The sequence below is a fragment of the Pleurodeles waltl genome, chromosome 6, assembly GCF_031143425.1.
Source record: "Pleurodeles waltl isolate 20211129_DDA chromosome 6, aPleWal1.hap1.20221129, whole genome shotgun sequence".
Taxonomy (NCBI): Eukaryota; Metazoa; Chordata; class Amphibia; order Caudata; family Salamandridae; genus Pleurodeles; species Pleurodeles waltl.
The window spans coordinates 34,201,252-34,224,483 of NC_090445.1; the positions used below are offsets into that span (position 1 = coordinate 34,201,252).

Genomic DNA, 23,232 nt, shown 5'->3' on the forward strand with positions numbered 1-23,232 from the left:
TATTTTTGGGCTATTATGGGTTGAAATGCTTTGAGCGCCAGAAATACTGCTAACAGTTCTAAGTGATTTATGTGAAACTGCCTTTGATGTATGTCCCATTGTCCTTGGATGCTGTGTTGATTGAGGTGTGCTCCCCACCCTGTCATAGAAGCATCTGTCGTTATGACGTATTGTGGCACTGGGTCTTGGAAAGGCCGCCCTTGGTTTAAATTTGTACTGTTCCACCATAGAAGCGAGATGTATGTTTGGCGGTCTATCAACACCAGATCTAGAAGTTGACCCTGTGCTTGTGACCATTGTGATGCTAGGCACTGTTGTAATGGCCGCATGTGCAATCTTGCGTTTGGGACAATGGCTATGCATGAAGACATCATGCCTAGGAGTTTCATTATCATTCTGACTTGTATCCTTTGTGTTGGATACATGGCTTGTATTACCTTGTGAAATGTTTGAACTCTTTGTGGACTTGGAGTGGCAATCCCTTTTGCTGTGTTGATTGTCGCTCCGAAGTATTGCTGTGTTTGACACGGCAAAAGGTGTGACTTCACGTAGTTGATGGAGAAACCTAGCTTGTGAAGGGTCTGTATGACATATTTTGTGTGCTGTGAACACTGTCTTAGCGTGTTGGATTTGATTAACCAGTCGTCTAAGTACGGGAACACATGTATTTGCTGCCTTCTGATATGTGCAGCTACTACTGCCAGGCATTTTGTAAAAACTCTTGGCGCAGTTGTTATTCCGAATGGCAACACTTTGAATTGGTAATGTATTCCTTGGAATACGAACCTTAGGTATTTCCTGTGTGAAGGATGTATTGGTATATGGAAATACGCATCTTTTAGATCTAATGTTGTCATGTAGTCTTGCTGTTTGAGCAGTGGGATTACGTCTTGTAACGTGACCATGTGAAAATGGTCTGATTTGATGTAGGTATTTAGTGTTCTGAGATCTAGTATTTGTCTCAGAGTTTTGTCCTTTTTGGGTATTAGAAAGTACAGTGAGTAAACAACTGTTTTTTTGTAGGTTTGGTACTAATTCTATTGCGTCCTTCTGTAGCAATCCTTGAACTTCTAGTCCTAGAAGATCTATATGTTGTTTTGACATATTGTGCGTTTTCGGTGGGATGTTTGGAGGGAATTTGAGAAATTCTATGCAATAACCATGCTGGATAATTGCTAAGACCCAAGTGTCTGTTGTTATTTCCTCCCAAAGTTTGTAAAATTGGCTTAGTCTTCCCCCCACAGGTGTTATGTGATGGGGTTGTGTGACTTGTGAGTCACTGTTTATTTTGAGGAGTTTTTGGGCCTTGGAATTTTCCTCGATTTTTTGGGAATTGGCCCCATCTATATTGCCCCCGAAAACCTCCCCTCTGATATTGACCCTGGTAAGTAGGTCTTGTTTGTGCGGCTGTGGTTTCTGTGGATTGACCTCGAAACCCTCCCCGAAAAGGTGTTTTTCTAAATGTGCCTCTGCTCTGCGGGGAGTAGAGTGCGCCCATGGCTTTGGCTGTATCGGTGTCTTTTTTGAGTTTCTCGATGGCAGTGTCTACATCCGGCCCACACAATTGCTGTTCATTAAATGGCATATTGAGCACAGCTTGTTGGATTTCCGGCTTGAACCCTGAAGTGCGCAGCCATGCGTGCCTTCGTATTGTGACTGCCGTGTTTATTGTCCTTGCAGCTGTATCCGCTGCATTCATGGAAGACCGTATCTGATTATTTGAGATACTTTGTCCCTCTTCCACCACCTGTTGTGCTCTTTTTTGGAACTCCTTGGGTAAGTGTTCGATGAAATGTTGCATTTCATCCCAATGAGCTCTGTCGTATCTTGCCAAAAGTGCCTGTGAATCGGCAATACGCCATTGATTTGCTGCTTGTGCTGCAACCCTTTTCCCCGCAGCATCAAATTTGCGGCTCTCCTTGTCTGGAGGTGGTGCGTCTCCTGAGGTATGAGAGTTGGCTCTCTTACGAGCTGCCCCGACAACTACTGAGTCTGGTGTTAGTTGTGTAGTAATATAGATTGGATCTGTTGGCGGTGGCTTGTATTTTTTCTCCACCCTTGGAGTTATGGCTCTGCCTTTAACTGGATCTTGAAATATTTGTTTTGAATGTCTTAGCATTCCTGGGAGCATGGGAAGGCTTTGGTACTGGCTATGGGTGGAGGATAGGGTGTTAAAGAGAAAGTCATCCTCAATAGGTTCCGAATGTAAGGTGACGTTGTGAAATTCGGCAGTCCTTGCGACCACCTGTGTGTAGGATGTACTGTCCTCAGGTGGTGACGGTTTTGAAGGATAGGAGTCTGGGCTGTTGTCAGACACTGGAGCATCGTAAAGGTCCCATGCATCGGGATCATCTTGACTCATTGTGGTATGAGCTGGTGTGTGCATCAGTGGTGGAGTTGTTGCTGGTGATGCATGTGTTGGTGGTGGTGGAGAAGGTGGCGGGGTTGTTTTCCTTGCCACCTTTGCTTGTGGTGGCTTGTCCCCTTGTTGAAAGGCAAGTTTCCTTTTTATCTTGATTGGGGGAAGAGTGGTTATCTTCCCTGTGTCCTCATGAATATGAAGCCTTCTTTGCATGTAGTCAGGCTCTACAGCTTGAAGCTCCTCTCCAAATCTATGTAATTGGGTGGTTAATCCTTGTTCCTCTGTATAGGAACTAGTTTTCGGCTCCGAGGCTGGATGTTTCGGGACCGAAACCTTTTCGGAAGTCTTTTTAGGCTCCGAAGAAACTTTCTTTGGTTTCGGCGCGGTGTCTCGGTGCCGAATCTCTTCGGTGCCGCTGTCTCTGTGCCGAAGTTTCTCGGAGCCGCTGTCTCGGCTCCGAGGTTGCTGTGTGGCGGTATCTCAACCGGAGTCGGATGACTTCGACACCAGCATGCCCTTTTTTTGTGCCTTGGGTCGGTCACCTAGTTTTTGGGTTAAGCCATGGCCTGTTGGCGGTGGCGTCCCCTGGGCTTTTGTGGACTTTTCGTGAGTCCTGATTTTCGACGTCTTACTCACGGTTGTTGTTTCTTCGGCGTCGAGTTCTTCTGAATCCGACTCGTGGATGGAGAAAGCTTCTTCTTCCTCCTCGAACCGTTGTTGACCTGTCGGCGTGGACGCCATTTGTAATCTCCTGGCTCTTCGGTCTCTCAGCGTCTTCCTCGACCGAAACGCTCGACAGGCTTCACACGTATCCTCCTTGTGCTCGGGGGACAAGCACAAGTTACAGACCAGATGCTGATCCGTATACGGATATTTGTTATGGCATTTTGGACAGAAGCGGAACGGGGTCCGTTCCATCAGTCTTGAAGTCGCATGTGGTCAGGCCGACCAGGCCCCGACGGGGGATCGAAATTACCCCGAAGGCCACCGGAGCTCTTCAAAATTCAGTGTCGATTTGTTCTAACTAACCCGATACCGAACGCAACAATACCGACGTTTTTTCCCGAGATTCTAACTAACTTTCCGACCCGTAACACGGAGCGAAAAGGAACACGTCCGAACCCGATGGCGGAAAAAAAACAATCTAAGATGGAGTCGACGCCCATGCGCAATGGAATCGAAATGGGAGGAGTCCCTCGGTCTGGTGACGCGAAAAGACTTCTTCGAAGAAAAACAACTTGTAACACTCCGAGCCCAACACCAGATGGCGGACTGTGCACAGCATGTGTATCTGCACAGCATGTGTATCTGCAGCTACACATGCCATCGAACATATATTTACAAATTTACAAGTTTATTTTCATCAACTTATAACGGCTACAGGCTCCTGGGGAGGTGGGAGGGCGCATGTGAATCTGCAGCGTCTCATGCCACGAACAGATGTACACTGGGTAAGTGACATTTTCCGTTCGATGGCATGTGTAGCTGCAGATACACATGCTGTTCATAGACTAGTAAGCAGTTATCTCCCCAAAAGCGGTGGTTTAGCCTGTAGGAGTTGAAGTTGTTTGAAATAATGTTCGGAATACTGCCTGTCCTACTGTGGCTTGTTGTGTTAACACATCCACACAGTAATGTTTAGTGAATGTATGAGGCGTAGACCATGTGGCTGCCTTACAGATTTCTGTCATTGGTATATTTCCTAGAAAGGCCATGGTGGCACCTTTCTTTCTAGTGGAGTGTGCCTTTGGTGTAATAGGCAGTTCTCTCTTTGCTTTAACATAAAAGGTTTGAATACACTTAACTATCCATCTGGCAATGCCTTGTTTGGATATTGGATTCCCTGCATGAGGTTTTTGAAAAGCTACAAACAATTGTTTTGTTTTGCGAAATTGTTTGGTTCTATCAATGTAATACATTAGTGCTCTTTGTATGTCTAATGTATGTAATGCTCTTTCAGCTACAGAGTCTGGTTGTGGAAAAAATACTGGGAGTTCCACTGTTTGATTTAAGTGGAACGGTGATATAACTTTTGGCAAAAATGTGGAGTTTGTGCATAGAACCACTTTATGTTTGTGTATTTGTATAAAGGGTTCTTGTATGGTAAAGGCTTGTATTTCACTTACTCTTCTGAGAGATGTGATAGCTATTAGGAAGGCTACTTTCCATTTTTTGTGAGATACAATACTTAAGTATTGTATCTCACAAGAGTGCATGGGTTCAAATGGTGGACCCATGAGTCGTGTTAATACAATATTGAGGTTCCACAAAGGAACTGGTGGTGTTCTTGGGGGAATGATCCTTTTTATCCCCTCCATAAATGCTTTAATGACAGGGATTCTAAATAACGAGGTTGAATGTGTAGTTTGCAGATAGGCAGACATTGCTGTGAGATGTATTTTAATGGATGAAAAGGCTAACTTAGACTTTTGCAAGTGTAGTAAGTAGCTTACAATGTTTGTCATAGACGCGTGTAATGGTTGTTTTTGATTATGACAGTAATAAACAAATCGTTTCCATTTATTTGCGTAGCAATGTCTTGTAGTAGGTTTCCTAGCCTGTTTAATGACCTCCATACATTCTTGTGTAAGGTCTAGATGTCCAAATTCTAAGACTTCAGGAGCCAGATTGCTAGATTGAGCGATGCTGGATTCGGGTGTCTGATCTGTTGTATGTGTTGAGTTAACAGATCTGGTCTGTTTGGTAGGTTGATATGAGGCACCACTGACAGATCTAGTAGTGTTGTATACCATGGTTGGCGTGCCCAAGTTGGTGCTACTAGTATTAGTTTGAGTTTGTTTTGACTCAATTTGTTTACTAGATACGGAAGAAGTGGGAGAGGGGGAAAAGCGTAAGCAAATATCCCTGACCAACTCATCCATAACGCATTGCCCTTGGAGTGAGGGTGAGGGTACCTGGATGCGAAGTTTTGGCATTTTGCATTTTCTGTTGTTGCGAATAGGTCTATTTGCGGTGTTCCCCAGTTTTGGAAGTAGGTTTGTAGTATCTGGGGATGAATTTCCCATTCGTGGATCTGTTGGTGATCTCGACTGAGATTGTCGGCTAACTGGTTCTGAATTCCTGGTATGTATTGCACTATTAGGCGAATGTAAATCGCCCAATGCCAAATCTTTTGTGCTAAGAGACACAACTGGGATGTGTGTCCCTCCCTGTTTGTTTAGGTAATACATTGTTGTCATGTTGTCTCTTTTGACAAGAATGTGTTTGTGGGCTATTAGTGGTTGAAATGCTTTTAATGCTAGAAACACTGCTAGTAGTTCTAGTTGATTTATATGAAGTTGTTTTTGCTGAGTGTCCCATTGTCCCTGGATGCTGTGTTGGTTGAGGTGTGCTCCCCACCCTACCATGGAAGCATATGTTGTGATCACGTATTGAGGCACTGGGTCTTGGAAGGGCCGCCATTGGTTTAAATTTATATGATTTCACAATTGAAGCGAGGTGTGTGTTTGGCGGTCTATCAACACTAGATCCTGAAGTTGACCCTGTGCTTGTGTCCATTGTGTCGCTAGGCACTGTTGTAAGGGCCGCATGTGTAATCTTGCGTTTGGGACAATGGCTATGCATGAAGACATCATGCCTAGAAGTTTCATCACTAATTTTACTTGATATTGTTGATTTGGGTGCATGCTTTGTATTACGTTTTGGAATGCTTGTACCCTTTGTGGTCTTGGAGTGGCAATCCCTTTTCTTGTGTTGATTGTCGCTCCTAAGTATTGTTGTATTTTACACGGTTGTAAGTGTGATTTTAGGTAGTTTATTGAGAACCCTACTTAGTGAAGGGTTTCTATGACTTATTTTGTGTGTTGAAGACACTGTTTTTGAGTGTTGGTTTTTATCAACCAATCGTCTAGATACGGGAATACGTGTATGTGCGGTCTTCTGATATGTGCTGCCACTACTGCAAGGCATTTTGTAAATACCCTTGGTGCTGTTGTTATCCCGATTGGTAACACTTTGAATTGGTAATGTACTCCCTGGATTACAAACCTTAAGTATTTCCTGTGTGACGGATGTATGGGTATATGGAAGTACGCATCCTTGAGATCTAATGTTGACATGTAGTCTTGTTGTTTGAGCAAGGGGATTACGTCTTGAAGTGTCACCATGTGAAAGTGATCTGATTTGATGTAAAGATTTAGTGTTCTGAGATCTAAGATGGGTCTCAGAGTTTTGTCCTTTTTGGGTATTAGAAAATACAGGGAATAAACACCTGTTCCTTTCTGATGGTTGGGTACCAGTTCTATTGCGTCTTTTTGTAACAACGCTTGGACTTCTAGTTGTAATAGATCCAAGTGCTGTTTGGACATGTTGTGTGTTCTTGGAGGCACATTTGGTGGTAATTGTAGGAATTCTATGCACTAACCATGTTGGGTAATGGCTAGGACCCAGGAGTCTTATTTCCTCCCAATTTTGGTAATAATCTGTGAGTCTCCCCCCCCACTGGTGTTATGTGTTTGGGATTTGTGACACTGAAGTCACTGTTTAGTTTGAGGGGTCTTTGGGCTTTGGAACTTTCCTCTAGTTTTAGGGAACTGTCCACCTCAGTATTGTCCCCGAAAGCCTCCTCTTTGATACTGGCCCTGGTATGTGGGTCTGGTTTGTGAGGTTGAGGGTTCTGTGCTTTGGGCCCGAAACCCCCCTCTAAATTGTGTCTTCCTAAATGTGCCTCTGCTTTGTGGGGAGTAGAGCGCGCCCATGGCCTTGGCCGTATCAGTGTCCTTCTTCAGCTTCTCTATAGCTGTGTCGACCTCCGGCCCAAACAACTGCTGTCCATTAAAAGGCATATTAAGCACCGCCTGTTGGATCTCTGGCTTAAACCCGGAGATGCGTAGCCATGCGTGTCTCCGAATAGTGACCGCTGTATTCACAGTTCTTGCGGCTGTGTCCGCTGCGTCCATTGCCGATCGTATCTGGTTGTTCAAGATACTTTGGCCCTCTTCCACCACTTGTTGTGCACGCTTTTGGAACTCCTTGGACAGATGTTCTATAAAGTGCTGCATTTCATCCCAATGAGCTCTGTCATATCTTGACAATAAAGCCTGGGAATTGGCAATGCGCCATTGATTGGCCGCTTGTGCTGCAACTCTTTTCCCCGCTGCATCAAACTTTCGACTTTTTGTCGGGTGGTGGTGCATCTCCAGAGGTGTGTGAATTAGCCCTTTTACGTGCTGCGCCTACTACTACTGAGTCAGGTGTCAGTTGTTGTGTGATGTACAAAGGGTCTGTAGGGGGGAGGCTTGTACTTTTTCTCCACCCTAGGTGTGATGGCTCTGCCTTTGATGGGCTCTTGAAATACTTGTTTCGCGTGTTTCAACATCCCTTGGTAACATTGGAAGACTTTGGTACTGACTGTGTGTCGACGACAAAGTATTAAATAAAAAGTCATCCTCAATGGGTTCAGCGTGCAGTGTCACATTGTGAAAAGCCGCTGCTCTGGACACCACTTGCGTGTAGGCAGTACTGTCTTCAGGTGGTGATGGCCTTGCTAGGTAGCAGTCTGGACTATTGTCTGATACTGGTGCATCATATAGATCCCATGCATCTGGGTCATCCTGGCTCATCCCTGTGTGCGTTGGAGATTGCATCATAGGGGGGGTTGCAATTGGTGACAGTTGCGGTGAGTGGTGTGGTGATGGTTGTGGCGAAAAGTGAGGTGGAGTTACTGCTTTAGCCACTTTTGCTTTTGGTTGTTTTTCTGTGTCTTGGAAAGCAAGTTTCCTTTTCATCCTTATAGGAGGGAGAGTTCTTATTTTCCCTGTTTCCTTTTGAATATGGAGCCTTCTTTGAGTATAATCTGGCTCCCCCGCTTCTAGCTCTTGTACAAATTTATGGCCTGGTAGTTGTGCTGAAAGGCCTTGTTCTTCGAAGTAGGAGCTTGTTTTCGGCTCCGAAGCTGGGTGTTTCGGTACCAAAACTTTTTCTACAGATTTTTTGGCTCCGAAGCCACTTTTTTCGGTTTCGGGGTGCCGATCTCTCGGCGCCGACTTTTTGCTCGGAGCCGGTATCTCGATGTTGAGTTTGGTCGGAGCCAGGTTCTCGGTGTTGAGTATACTCTGTGCCGGGATCTCGACCGGAGTCAGATAACTTCGACACGGGTGTGCCCTTTTTCGGTGCCGATGGATGGTCACTGATTTTATGGGTTAAGCCATGGCCTGCCGGCGGTGGCGTCCCCTGGGCCTTCATGATTTTGGTGTGAGTTTTGGCCAGGGCTGGTTTACTCACGGTTTTCGGCGTCTGTTCCGTTTTGGGCTCGTCCGAGTCAGCAATGGAGAAAAGTCTCCTCTTCTTCGGCATTGTGGTGTCCTGACGGCGCCGATGCCATTTGAAGCCTTCATGCTCTCCGGTCATGTAGCGTTTTCTTCGACCGAAATGCCAGACAGGCCTCGCAAGTATCCTCTTTGTGTTCGGGGGACAAACACAAATTACAGACCAGATGTTGATCTGTGTTAGGATACTTGTTGTGGCATAGAGGGCAGAAGCGGAATGGGGTCCGTTCCATGAGCCTTGAAGACACACGCGGTCGGGCCGACAAGGCCCAGCCGGGGGATAGAAGCCCCGAATGGCTACCGGAGCTCTTCTTTAATTCGGTGTCGATCTGCGTTAACTAACCCGATACAGAACGCAAACAATACCGTCGAATTTTCCGAGATTTAACTAACTTTCCGAACCGAAACACGGAGCGAAGAGGAACACGTCCGAACCCGATGGCGGAAAGAAAACAATCTAAGATGGAGTCGACGCCCATGCGCAATGGAGCCGAAATGGGAGGAGTCCTTCAATCTCGTGACTCGAAAAGACTTCTTCAAAGAAAAACAACTTGTAACACTCCGAGCCCAACAATAGATGGCGGGATATGCACAGCATGTATATCTGCAGCTACACATGCCATCGAACACATATGTACAATATTTGTGCAAGTATTTTACCACGACTACAGGTTTCCGGGGAGGAGGGAGGGCACATGTGAATTTACAGCACTATGTGCCACGAACAGATGTCTACTGGGTAAGTAACATTTTCGGTTTAGATACACATGCTTTGCATAGATTGTAAAGCAGTGCCCTCCAAGTAAGCGGTGGCTAGACTGCAGAAGTTGGAATAGTTTGAAAAATTGTTCTATGCACTGCAAGGCCAACATTTGCTTGCTGGCGAGCTAAAAGATCTACACAGTAGTATTTAGTGAATGTGTGTGATGTAGATCAAGTAGCAGCCTTACAAATATCTGATACTGATTGATAGATTATGGAATGTTTCCTAAAAATTCCATAGAAGAACCTCTTTTCCTGGTACAGTGTGCATTAGGGGCTGTTGGCAATTGTCTTTTAGCTCTGATATAACAAGTTTGAATACATTTGACTATCCATCTAGCTACTCCATTCTTTGAAATTGGATTACCTTTGTGAGGCATTAAGAAGGCTACAAAATGTTTAGATTTTCTAAAACGTTTTGTTCTGTCAATGCACTAGATAAGAGCTTGATTAACATCAGTGTATGTAGAGCTCTTTCCGCAACTGAGTTTGGCTGTGGGAAATAGAAAGGCAACTCAACTGATTAATGTGAAATGGTGAAACTACTTAAGGTAGGAATTTAGGATTAGTCCTAAAACTATTTTATCTTTATGTACCTGGAAATATGGATCCTCTAAAGTGAACGCTTGTATTTCACTTACTCTTCTTAGTGAAGTGATAACTACCAAAAAAGCAACTTTCCATGAAAGAAATTGCAAATAGCAGGAAAGCATGGGTTCAAATGGTGGACTCATAAGTCTAGTAAGGACAATGTTAAGGTTCCATACTGGAGCTGGAGGAACGCTGGGTGGAATAAGTCTTTTAAGTGCTTATTTAAATGCCTTAACAACAGGGATTCTAAACAAAGAAACATGTCGTCTGTTTTGGAGGTAAGCAGAGATAGCTGCTAAGTGAAGTCTAATAGAAGAGAATGCTAACTTTGCCTTTTGTTATTGTAGCAAGTAACAACGTCTTGTACTGACGGTTTGAGTGGATCAACATTTTTTAGGTTTGCCAGTAATGTACAAAACGTTTCCATTCAGCAGCATTCCGCTGTCTGGATGTAGGTTTGCGTGCTTCTTTAAGAATGTCCATACATTCAGAAGGAAGTTGTAAATACCCAAACTCTGACTTCAGGATACATATCGTAAGATTGAGAATTTTAGGGTCTGGATGTCTGACTTGACCTCTCTTGAGTCAGAAGGTCTGGTCTGTTGGGAAGTTTTTGATGGGGGACCAGCAGACAGATCCAATAGTGTTGTGTACCAAGGTTGATGTGCACATGTGGAAGCTACTGTGATGTTTGTTTACATTTTCGTACCAGAAATGGAATGAGTGTGAAAGGCAGAAAAGCGTAAGCAAATATCCCTGCCCAATTAATTCACAGAGCATTGCCACTGGACTGAGGGTACCAGGACGCAAAGTTTTGGCATCTTGAGTTTTATACGGTGGCAAAGATCTACTTCGGGTGTTCCCCAGGGGCGAAAGTATTGGTGAAGTACCTGTGGGTGAATTTCCCTTTCGTGGACTTGTTGCTGCGTCCGGCTTAATACATCCGCTAACTGATTGTCTGTTCTTGGGAGATATTCTGCAAGTAATTGAATGTGATTGTAAATCACCCACTTCCAAATTGTCTGAGCTAGAAGGGACAATTGGGATGAGTGTGCCCTGTGCGCCCAATGCCCCCCCAACCCCGTTTCTGTAGATAATACATTGTTGTCATTGTCTGTACGAACTAACACTACTTTGTGAGAGATGTGTGTTAGGAATGCTTTGAGTGCTGGGAAGACAGCTAGCAGCTCCAAATAGTTGATGTGGTAAGTCTGTTGACTAGTTTTCCATTTTCCTTGTATGGTAAGATTGTTGAGGTGGGCTCCCAAACCTATCTTTGATGCATCTGTTGAGAGTGATCTGAGGCACAGGGTCCTAAAAGGGCCGCCCTTCTGAGAGGTTGGTGGGATTCCACCACTGCAGAGAGCAGTGAGTCTGGCGGTTCAACAACACTAGATTCTGAAGAGGACCCTGTGACTGAGACCACGGACGAGACAGGCACTGATGTAGTGGATGAATGTGCAGTCTTGCATGAGGAACAATGGCAATCCATGAGGCCACTGTCCACTGTCCCTGATAGTTGCATCACTAGTTTTACTACATGTAAGCATGATTCTCCTGTAATTGAAGCAGATTTTGAAATGCCTGAATCCTTACTGGATTTGGATATGCCAATGCTGAATGGGTATTGAGAATTACTCCCAGATACAGCTGTATTTGTGAAGGTTTGGAGATGGGATTTGAGATCGTGTACTGTAAATCCCAAATAGTGTAGAATATTTACTGTGTTGAGTATGCTGCTAGCATTTTTGGATGGTATTGGCTTTTATAAGCCAATCATCCAAGTATGGGAAGACGTGAATGTGCTGCCTTCTGAGAAATACAGCTATTACAGCCAAGCATTTTGTGAATACCCGTGGGGCTGCTGTTATCCCGAATGGTAGCACTTTGAATTGGTAATGTTTTCCCGCAATGACACGTCTTAGGTATTTGCGATGTGCCTATGTATGCGAATGTGAAAATAAGCATCTTTGAGGTCTAATGTTAGAATGTAATCTCCTTGTTGTAATAGAGGAATAACATCTTGAAGAGTGACAATTAGGAAATGCTCTGAAAGTATGAATAGGTTAAGAGGTCTGAAATCGAGAATTGGTCTTAAAGACCCGTCTTTCTTTGGTATGAGGAAATATAGTCAATATACTCCTATGCCTTGTGATATGGGAACTGGTTCTATAACTCCTTTGAGAAGTAGGGACTGTACGTCTTCTTTTAAGAGAACAAGATGGTCATGTGAGTTTGTGAAAATGAGAAGGTATATTTGGTGGAGTGACAATGAGTTCTAGACAATAACCATGTTGAATAATTGATAGAACCCACTGGTCTGTGGAGATATTGTACCATTGTGGATAAACGTTTGACAGTCTTCCTCCCTCAGGAGATTTATGTGCTGTGGGGATTTGTAAAAGGTCACTGTTTTGTATTAGAGGGAGATCCTCTAGAGGCGGATGCTTTGCCTCTCCCTCTATTTGTGCCGCTATAAGATCCTCCAAAAAAAGAAATCTGTTATAGAAATGTGTTACTTGCTTTTGTTGTGAGGTAGAAGGTTCGGTGGTTGATGTTTGAAAACCATCCCTATTTGAGTCAGAGTCCTTCCTTTTAATTTTTCTATAGTGGTAGCTACCTCTGACCCAAATGATTGCTCCTTGTCAAAAGGCATGTTTAAGACTGCTTGTTGAATCTCTGGTTTAAATCCGAAACACCTTAACCATGCATGCCTTCTTATAAGAACACAAGTGCTCAAACCACATGCTGCTGTCAGCATCATCAATGGCACATCTAATGGAATTAATGGAGATGGCTTGTCCTTCTGCAACTATCTCCTGCTCTCTTTTTTGATACTCCAGTGGAGGACGTTGCAATAACTCCTCCATCTCATCCCAGTGGGCCCTGTCATACTTTGCCAATAGTGCTTGAGAAATTGCAAATCTTCAATGATTTGCAGCTTGAGCAGCTAGTCCTTTGCCCGCTGTGCCCAGTTTTTTGCTCTCCTTATCTGGAGGAGGAGCATCCCCTGTTGACTGAATGTTAGCCCTCTTTTGTGCAGCACTTACCACTCTAGAGTCTGGTGGTAGTTGCGTTTTAATGAAAGTTGGATCTGAGGGTGCAGCTTTATTCTTCCTGTCTACCCTTGGTGTGATTATTCTTGCCCTAAAAGGTTATTTAAACATGTCATTAGCATGTCTGAGAATGCCTAGTAGCAGGGGTAGAAAATGAGACTATTTATGTGTGTTGCTTAGAGTGTCGAATAGAAAATCCTCTTTGATTTGATCTGTTTGCATTGGCACATTATGACACGCTGCTGCTCTTGGAATAACTTAGTTATGTGCAGTCGTATCCTGAGGGGAAGAAGGCTTTGCTGGGTAAAGGTCTTATGAATCCACATCCTCTGGAACTTCACTTAGATCATCTCTATGAGGTGGTGATGATGCTTGTGGAGAAAATTGTGAATGAATAATGGATGTAGGTGATTGTGGTGGTGGAGCAGAGAAAGAACAGGAGAATGAGGTGATGAAGGCGGAGGTTGTTCTGCTGACTTGTATTTTTCTTTGGAGACTTTTTTGTTTTAGGGGGAGGCACAGTGGCCAATGTTTCTTGGAATGCAAGTCTCCTTTTGATGGGAATAGGAGGATAAGCCATGATTCTTCCTGTTTCTTTTTGTATGTGAATGTTGCGCTGTCTAGTGCCCATCACTTCGAGGATAGGCTCTACAGAAGATGTCTCCTCAGAGGAAACTGTAGAATCTTTGCCCACTATAGTTTCCAGCTCTGAACTCTTCGAGACTGAATGTTTTTTTCGAAACCAAAAATGTCAGCTCCGAAGTAGATGACAATAGTTTCTTTGGCTCCAAAATGGTTGTTCCCATTTTTCGATTCGATCCAGAGGCAGATTGGGATGCAGATGCCGGTGTGGTCGGTGCCGAAGGCATTTTGGTCTGTTAATTTTGGTGTTGAACCGGAGCGTGGGGAATCCAAATGTATTTTATCCAATGTATTTTTCAGATACTACCATGGCCCTAGGGCAGTGGAGGACCGACGACCAATTTAGAAGTCTTTTTAAAAGTATATATTTGCTGTGATGTTGCTGGTGTACTCAAATACTGTGCCGCTGGGATGAATTGACTGTGTCCAAATCTTGGTTCGACTCGGAGTCTCAAATCAAAAGGGCTACCTCATGTCCAACTTCTTCTTGCGAGTGCTCTTCTCCAAAGATGTCAGGTGTGACATCTGTTGTTTTTAACGCCATTTATAAGCAACACGCTCTTCGGTCGTGGAAGGTCTTTTTGGATCTAAAAGACCTACTGGCATGGCAGTTCTCCTCTTTGTGTTCCAGGGACAGAGACAAATTACACAACAAGTGTTGATTCATGTACGGAAACTTGGGAGTGAGAGATGGCAGAAGCAAAACGGAGTACATTACATTAGCCTATCTTTCTCGGACTACAGGTGTGCAAGTAGGCCCAAAAAGGGAGTGGATGCCCCGGAGGGTGTTAAATTGACCCAGAAGATAAAAATTAGATTGATTACTAAAATTATGGAATACTTGATCAAAAACGTGAAGATGGAATTTACAGTTCAAATGATACCGATCAGAGATTGGCTGGAGCGAGAGGAAACACGTCCAAACCAGACGGCAGAGAGAAAACAATCTAACAGAGGACATGCGCATTATCACCAAGAGGAGGAGTCCCTCGATCTCTTGACTCGAAAAGATTCTTCAAAGAAAAACAACAAGCCCAACGCTAGATGGCGGACTTAAACAAAGCATGTGTATCTACAGCCACACATGCCATCAAACATAACATTCCTGTTTATATGTGTTTCAAACCCAAGAACTTCCAACTCAGGTAAGTAGATTTTCAACCATAAATACTATGCAGTTTCAAAAATCAACTCTTAGTGCGATTTTTCAGGTCAGCAATGTTTACCTATTGGATGAAAACAAGAATGCAGTTTTGAAGTTAAGTGCATGACTTACAAAGCCACTCTTTGAGGTTTTAGGTCAAAACCAGGTAAAGTTAAATGAGTACTGAGAGTGTACCCACAGCGGCAGTCAGGTGTGGAGTCGGGTGCCCGATGTTAACCAACAGAACCTGAGGGTGAAGGAAGATGCGCTGCTCACTGGTAAGCAAAGGTCTTCAGTGAAGCAATCATGTAGCTGGGGAGCTCGAAATGACCAGTGTCCAGCACATGTATTTAAAATGACTTCCCTGTTCACTTACTATGTCTGAGAATCGACAAAGACATAGCAGGGCCATATCGGCTCATGCAGGTATGCCCTTACATGTAATATAATGCACCCTGCCTTTAGAACCGGAATGCCTGCTAGACAGGTGACTTAAATATATTGCACACAGTGTAAAGGGGACAGGGCACACAGGCTGTGTGCCATGTGTTTTCATTTTAATTCTGCACCCAGACAGGCAGCATGCGAAAGCAGCACTGTGTACATTTAGTAAGAGGAGGGTCCCGGAGGGTGGCACAATTTGTGCTGCAGCCCTCATGGGCCTTCAATTAGTATCCCATGCCCTACATATGGGGTACCATTCACTAGGGACCAAAACACTCATTCAAATTGCACCAGAAACCAAGTAAAAAAGAGAGAGTGTGAGAGAGTGTGTTGGGGGGTTATTGGTGTTCGGTGCTCATGTCAAAATAGATACCTTCCAACCCCTCCCAAACAAAAGAGGAAGAAACCATGTGAAAAAAGGGGCTTTCCAACACCCCACACACCCCCCAGCCAATGAAAGAGGACGAAACTAACCTTGCACTAGAGCGTCTTCTTCTAAGTGGAAAAAACTGGAAAGACAATCTGCATTGGCAAGGTCAGTCCCAGGTTTATGTTTCACTGTGAAGTCAATTCCCTGTAGGGACATAGACCACCGTAATAGTTTGGGATTTTCACCTTTTATTTGGATCAGCCTCTGAGAGGCCTGTGGTCAGTTTGAACTAGGAAGTAATTGCCAAACAAGTATGGTCTCAGCTACTTTAGGGACCAAACCACAACAAAGGTTTCCCTCTCAATGTCTGCATAATGAACTGTTTAGAATAATCTGGAGCTTTTAGAACAGGTTCTGAGCACATTGCTTCCTTCAGGGTGCCAAAGGCCTTTTGACAGATTATTGTCCAGTTTACCTTTTGGGGCATCTTTTTGGATGCAGGTTCTGAGGGGTGCCACAATGGTGCCATAGCCCTTCAGAAATCTTCTGTAATACCCAGTCAAGCCAAGAATGTCCTGACTTGGGTCTGGGTTGTTGGAGCTTCCCAGTCCAGAATTGTCTGGATCTTGGATTGGAGTAGTTGAACTTGGCCTCCACCTACCAGGTGTTCCAAGTATACAACCGGACCTTGAGAGATCTGGCACTTACGTGCCGTGATAGTGAGTCCTGCACTTTTCAGAGCCTCAAGGACCTTTCTTAGGTGGATTGGGTGACGCTGCCAGGAAGAGCTGAAGACAGCAATATCATTTAGGTATGCTGCACTAAAGTCTTCTAACCCAGCCAGGACTTTGTTCACCAAACTCTGGAAGGTGGCAGGGGCATTCTTCCGATCAAAGGGCATAACAGTGAACTGATAATGCCCAACAGGAGTGGAGAATGCAGACTTTTCCTTTGTTCCTGGAGTCAGGCCTATTTGCCACTATCCTGATGCAAGATCAAAAGTATTCAGATATTTGGCTGCTCCCAGTCTGTCAATGAGTTCATCTGCTCTGGGAATTGAATGGGCAACTATCTTGGTCACTACATTGAGACCCTCCATAGCCCATACAGAACCCCAACTTTTTCTTTCTACACTGGAAATGACGTTTGGGGACCAGCAAAACTGGGCTGCCAATTCAAGCATCTTGCTGACCTCAGCTTTGATGTCCTCCTTGACACGTCCAGACTGTCTGCAAAATTGTTTTTTTGACACAAACACTCTTTGGTGTCCACATCATGGGTACACCAGGTAGTTCTGCCAGGGGTCAAGGAGAACAGTTCAGCAAACTGGTGCAAGACCTGCATGCAGTCAGTCTGCTGCTGGTCAGAATGGTTGTCTGAAAGGGTGTCTGAAAAGACTACTCCCCAAACTGTGCCACCCTTGGGATACACTGGGTAGGAAACATTTCCCATTTGATGGCATGTGTGGATGTAGATACACATGCTTAGCATAGACTGTAAAGCAGTTTTCTTCCTAAAGCAGTGGCTAACCTGTGTTGGTTGCACTTTTGAGAACTGCTTGACCCACATTAGCTTGCTGATGGGCTATAATATCTACACAGTAATGTCTTGTAAGAGTAGAGTTCATTTGGCTTCAGCATAACAAATATGGATACATTTTACAATTCGGCACGAAATACTTTATTTAGAAATAGCTCTTCCTGGGTAAGAGAACCTGGTCAGAGCCCCACAAGTCACCCCATTTTGGATTCCCTTAGGTGTCTAGTTTTCAAAACTGCGCAGGTTTGCTAGGTTTCCCTAGGTGCCGGCTGAGCTAGAGGCCAAGATCCACAGCCAAGCACTTTGCAAAAAACAGCTCTGTTTTCATTGTGAAAATGTGATGTGTCCATGTTGTGTTTTGGGGCATTTCCTGTCGCGGTGCTAGGCCTATCCAAGCAACTGAGGTACTATTTTTATCGGGAGACGTGGGGGAACACAGAATAGCAAAACAAGTGTTTTTGCCCCTTGTCTTTCTCTACATTTTTTCCTTCCAAATGTAAGACAGTGTGTGAAAAAGACGTCTATTTGAGAAATAGCCTGTAATTCACATGCTAGTATGGGCGCCCCGGAATTCAGAGATGTGCAAATAACCACTGCTTCTCAACACCTTATCTTGTGGCCATTTTGGAAATTCAAAGGTTTTCTTGATACCTATTTTTCACTTTTTATATTTCAGCAAATGAATTGCTGTATACCTGGTATAGAATAAAAACCATTGCAGCTCATTTATTGGCTCTGGGTACCTAGGGTTCTTGATGAACCTACAAGCCCTATATATCCCCGCAACCAGAAGAGTCCAGCGGATGTAATGGTATATTGCTTTCCAAAATCTGACATCGCAGGAAAAAGTTACAGAGCAAAACGTTGAGAAAAACTTTTTTTTTTTTTACCTTAATTTCAATAGTTATTTTTATTTCAGCTGTTCTTTTCGGTAGGAAACACTTGTAGGATATACACAAATGACCCCTTGCTGAATTCAGATTTTTGTCTACTTTTCAGAAACTGCCTGGGATCCAGCATTGGTTTCTCACCCATTTCGGTCACTAACTGGAAGGAGGCTGAAAGCTCAAAAAAATAGTAAAAATGGGGTATGTCCCAGTAAAATGTCAAAATTGTATTGAAAAATGGGGTTTTCTAATTTAAGTCTGCCTGTTCCTGAAAGCTGGGAAGATGGTGATCTTGCCACTGCAAACCCTTTGTTGATGCCGTTTTCAGGGAAAAAAAATACGAGCCGCCTTCTGCAGCCCTTTTTCCCCCATTTTTTTTTTTTTTAAAACAACATTTTCACTATATTTTGGTTAATTTCTTGGTCTCCTTCAGGGGAACCCACAAAGTTTGGGTACCTCTAGAATCCTTAGGATGTTGGAAAACAAGGATGCAAATTTGAAGTTGGTAGCTTATGTGAACAAAAAGTTATGAGGCCCTAAGTGGAAACTGCCCCAAATAGCCAAAAAAAGGCTCGGCACAGGAGGGGAAAAGGCCTGGCAGCCAAGGGGTTAAAATAGCTTATTGCCATGTTTACCTATACTGTGTATGTTACTGCTCTAATTAAAAGTTCCTTACTTACCTGTGTGGAGTACCTTGCATTTTATGTATTTACTTCAAATCTTGAGTCTTGTGGTTCTAAAATAAATTAAGAAAATATATTTTTCTATATAAAAACCTATTGGCCTGGAGTAAGTCTTTGAGTGCGTGTTCCTCATTTATTGCCTGTGTGTGTACAACAAATGCTTAACACTACCATCTGATAAGCCTACTGCTCGACCACACTACCACAAAATAGGGCATTAGAATTATCTAATTTTGCCACTATCTTACCTCTAAGGGGAACCCTTGGACTCTGTGCACACTATCTCTCACTTTGAGAAACTATACACAGAGCCAACTTCCTACATGCCTCTATAGGCTCCCCTGAAGAAACACCTAGAATATGAAGCTGAAGGCTGTCTGGGGTGGGTGGTACATGCCTCTGAGTTTGTAAAATTGTAACTACTTCTGAATATGGGGCAACAAAAATTGCCCCTTTGTGATGACTGAAGAGCACCCATGGCTTATGCAGTATCTGATTCTTTCTTTAGCTTCTCAAGGGAGGAGTCCACTTGAGGGCAGAAAAGGTGCTCCTTGTCCAAGGATATGTTGCGCACAGTCTGCTGGACCTCTGTGTTAATACCGCATGCAGCTGTGGCCGAAGCATCAAGGGCACAGTGGAGGGTGTTATTTGTGATTGTTCTCCCTCTTTTGCGGAGTTCATCTCAGAGAAATTGGAGGAGCTCCTCCATCTCATCCCAGTGAGCCCAGTCGTATCTGAATGGCGATACAACAATGACTGGCTCCCTGTGCAGTCACCCTTTTTCCGGCAGCATCCAGCATTTTACTCGTCTTACCTGGAGGAGGAGAGTCCACTGTGGCCTGACTACTGGCCCATTTCCGTGCAGTGGTGGCCACTATAGAGTCTGGAGGGAACTGCGATCTGATTTACAGTGGGTCAGAGGGAGTTGGCTTATATTTTGGATCTACTCTAGGGGTGATAACCTTAGAGCGGACAGGTTCTTGAAAATATTTTGTATGCGTGACGAAGCATACCAGGGAGCATACGGAGAGACTAGATATCTCTATGCGTGGATATAAGGGTATTGAACAGGAAGTCCTGCTCGATGGGCTCCCTGTGCAGCTCAACATTATGGAAGGCGGCTGTCTGAGCTACTACCTGCTGGTAGGATGTACACCCAAGTCCCACACCCACATTTTCCACAGTATCAACAGGGGAACCCTGAGGTGTCATGTCTCCTTCAGTACAGAAGGCAGGTAAATGAGGTGGTCAGGGAGGTGGAGGAGAAGCAGGGAGTGGAGAAAGTAGAGAAGGTGGATCAGAAGGAGGAGGAAAAAGAGGAGGAGGTTTGTGAGGTGTGCCAGTAGCCCTGTCTTGGTGAACTTCTTTAGAACTGGAGAAGTGTCCAAAGTCTCTTGGAACTACAGTTTCCTCTTCCAAATAACAGGGGAGGAATCAATGCATCCTGTACTCTTCTGGATATGGAGGCAGCACTGTCAAGCGTCCATCGTTTCCAGAACAGGTTCAACATGTGATGGTGTAGCTTAAGAATGGCTGGAGTCTTTCTGCTCCAAAGGTGTTGGCTCCCTTGTTTTCAGCTGCAAAAGTTTCGGTCGGCGTCCTTTTGTAGGCACCGAAACAGACGTAGAAGCTGGTTGGCTTGGAGCTGAAGTACTTGGTGCCAAAGTCCGGATCAAGATGGCTCTGACCGAGAAACTAGAGGTCAATACTGAAGACGGTGTTGTGGTCTTGGCTTACTTCGGAGTTGAGCCGGAGGGTGGGGCAGATGAAGCAGTTTTTCAGAGCGAGCCATGACCTAGTGGAAGTAGTGGTCCACCGATCTCTGTAAGGGGCTTTTTAGAAGTCTAAGGGTGTGCAGGAGGGGCCAATGTACTCACAGGTTGTGCTGATGGCACCTTGTGACTTTCGATATCTGACTGGACATCTGAGTCTTGGATGGGGAAGGCCCCTCCTGGGCTTGCTCCCCCACAAAGATCTCCAGAGTGTCGTCCACAGTCTTGTGCGCCATCTTCAACCAAGAAGCTCTTTGGTCCCGAAGGGTCTTCTTCGACGGGAAGGATTTGCAGGCATTGAAGGTAGCTTCCTAGTGATCAGAGGAGAGGCACAAGTTACACACCAGATGTTGGTCGGTGAGGGAAATTTAGAGTGGCACAGAGGACAGAAGCTCAGCATATCCTTTGGTGCCGTCTGGTGAAGTGGGTCGGAAATAGGTGAGGACGCACCGGAGGGCACGCAGTCGGTGTCTGGACTGATGAGTCAAGTCAAAGGCAAGGGTGGAAATACACGATTAGGAAACAATACCTTTTATAAAGAGAAGACAGAAGGAAAGATTTCAAACCAGAGCAAGACAAAAGACGGAGCAAAGACACACACATCTAAACACGACAGCGGAGAGAAAACAATCTAAGGAGTCGATTCCTGTGCGCGGTATCACAGAGGAATTACTCGATCCCCTAATTTGAAAATGCTTCTTAGAAGAAAAAAAAATTGCAACACTCCAGATCCAACACTAGATGGCAGACATATGCAGAGCAGGAGTATCTACAGCCATACATGCCATCGAACATTGTTTTCAACAAATTCTGGATAACCCTTGAGGCACCATATGGTCTTCGCAATTTTGGTGGTGATGCCTACTTCCTCTCTGTTCTCACAATAGGATAACATTAGAGATGCTAAGTGATTAATCATTTTACATCCTTTACAAATAAATACAATTCTACCAATGTATTATGTATTTATGAGGTGATTTGTTTTACATTCCATCACCTTAAGAAGACTTATAATAATAAGAACAAAACGAATTTATAATTGTTCTTCAACAGAAACCTTATGAAACAAGGCTAGTGTATTCAACGTAAATTAAAATACTTGCATGTAATATGCCCTGATGAAAGTAGGATATTTTTCACACAAACATGCAACAACAATTTTAGATTGGTTCTGCTGGTTGAGACAACAGTATCCTTGAATCATTAAAAGACAACTTCTGACTTGGCTTATAAACATGAGTGATTGTGTTAGGGAATGACAGCGTATATATTTTAAAGAAAAACATTGCTTAGTGCTAAATTTGAAATACAGGTAAGCAATATTTTCTGCTTCTTTTGTTTGATATAGGAACCATTCTTTGTTATCTATAATTGAGGTACCCTTAAATCAGATTATAAATCAGTGCTATTCTGTGTCCCTTAACAAGCAGTGTTTTGTATCTTTCAGATAGAACCTCCACTAGGTTAACAAAAACAAACGAGATGTAATACTAGCAAGAAGGCTGCACTGAAATGTTTATCACTGGGAAGATGATGCTGCTACTGCTTCATTACAAGTGTAAACAGGCAGAAAGCTTCAGAAACATTAAAAGACAAACTGCAAAAAGCCCCAACCAGCACCATCTCCCACGCCCCTTTAAGAGCAATGCCTTGTAACTGGAACATGAAAAAAAATTACCTCATGCTTTTATCCTCATCATCCTGTTGCTGGCGCAGGGGGGACATAAGAGGCCTGGCTTCTGGAGCAAAAACATCACCACCCCATGTTACTTTAGAATCAATGGGTGGTGTGCCTCTCTCCCTCATCATTGTAGCGTGACGGTCAAACTGCTCAGACCCAGACCCGCCACTATCTGATCTCTCACGCGGCACTATACCTGGAAGAAATGAAACATGGTTTATTTGCATCTTCATCTATTTCCTTAGTTCATTGTTTTATATAGTGGAGAAGCAAGTGCATTATAATGATATAATGTCCTTAAATGCATTTGAGTGGGTGCATATCAGAATTAGAAATGGCTTGGCTCAGACTAGAAGGAAAAATTATATAACTATAAGGAATATATTATTAACCTGTAAGCATCTGTTTGTCGCATGTAGTGTTGTAGATTCACGTTTTGCACACTCCTACCATCTAGTGTTGAGTCTGTATGTGTGCAAGTTGTTTTTCTTCAAAAAGGTCTTGCGAGTCACAAGAGAAAATAACTCCTCTGTAGGAAAGTGGCCCTTTTCGGCATGTGCGTTCCCACCACCCCACCCCCAACCCACAGACACTTTTTGCCCAATAATTGGTGGTAACTTGACTTATTTTGTGCGGGGACCCTGCTACCAGGCCACAGCACCTGTATTCTTGCTTGCGAAATTGGCACACTTCTAGCACAAAGCTAAGTCCCTTGTAAAAGGTATCAGTTGTACCAAGGGCACTGTGGTCAGAGACGGTCTTTAAGGGCAGAATCCTGTATTATGTCACCTTAAGGGACACCTCACCCAGCACATGCACACTGCCACTGCAGACTGTGTGTGTTGATGGGGAGAAAAAGGTAAATTTAACATGGCCTCCCTATCTGGATGCCATACCCACAAACCACTGCCTGTGGCATAGATAAGTCACCCCTCTAGCAGGCCTCACAGCCATAAAGCAGGGTGCACTATACCACAGGCAAGGGCATAGCTGCATGAGCAATATGCCCCTA

The 23,232-nt window shown here is 44.1% G+C and overlaps 1 protein-coding gene across 6 annotated transcripts in view; it reads right to left on the reverse strand.

Moving 5' to 3' along the window:
• PRRC2A (proline rich coiled-coil 2A) overlaps positions 1-23,232 on the reverse strand; it is a 1,008,219-nt gene that overhangs the window by 488,783 nt on the left and 496,204 nt on the right. For all 6 annotated transcript variants that reach the window (XM_069237153.1, XM_069237152.1, XM_069237151.1 and 3 more), the window contains exon 15: positions 22,218-22,416. In XM_069237153.1, the coding sequence (XP_069093254.1) occupies positions 22,218-22,416 (199 nt within the window). The remainder of the gene's footprint in view (positions 1-22,217; positions 22,417-23,232) is intronic.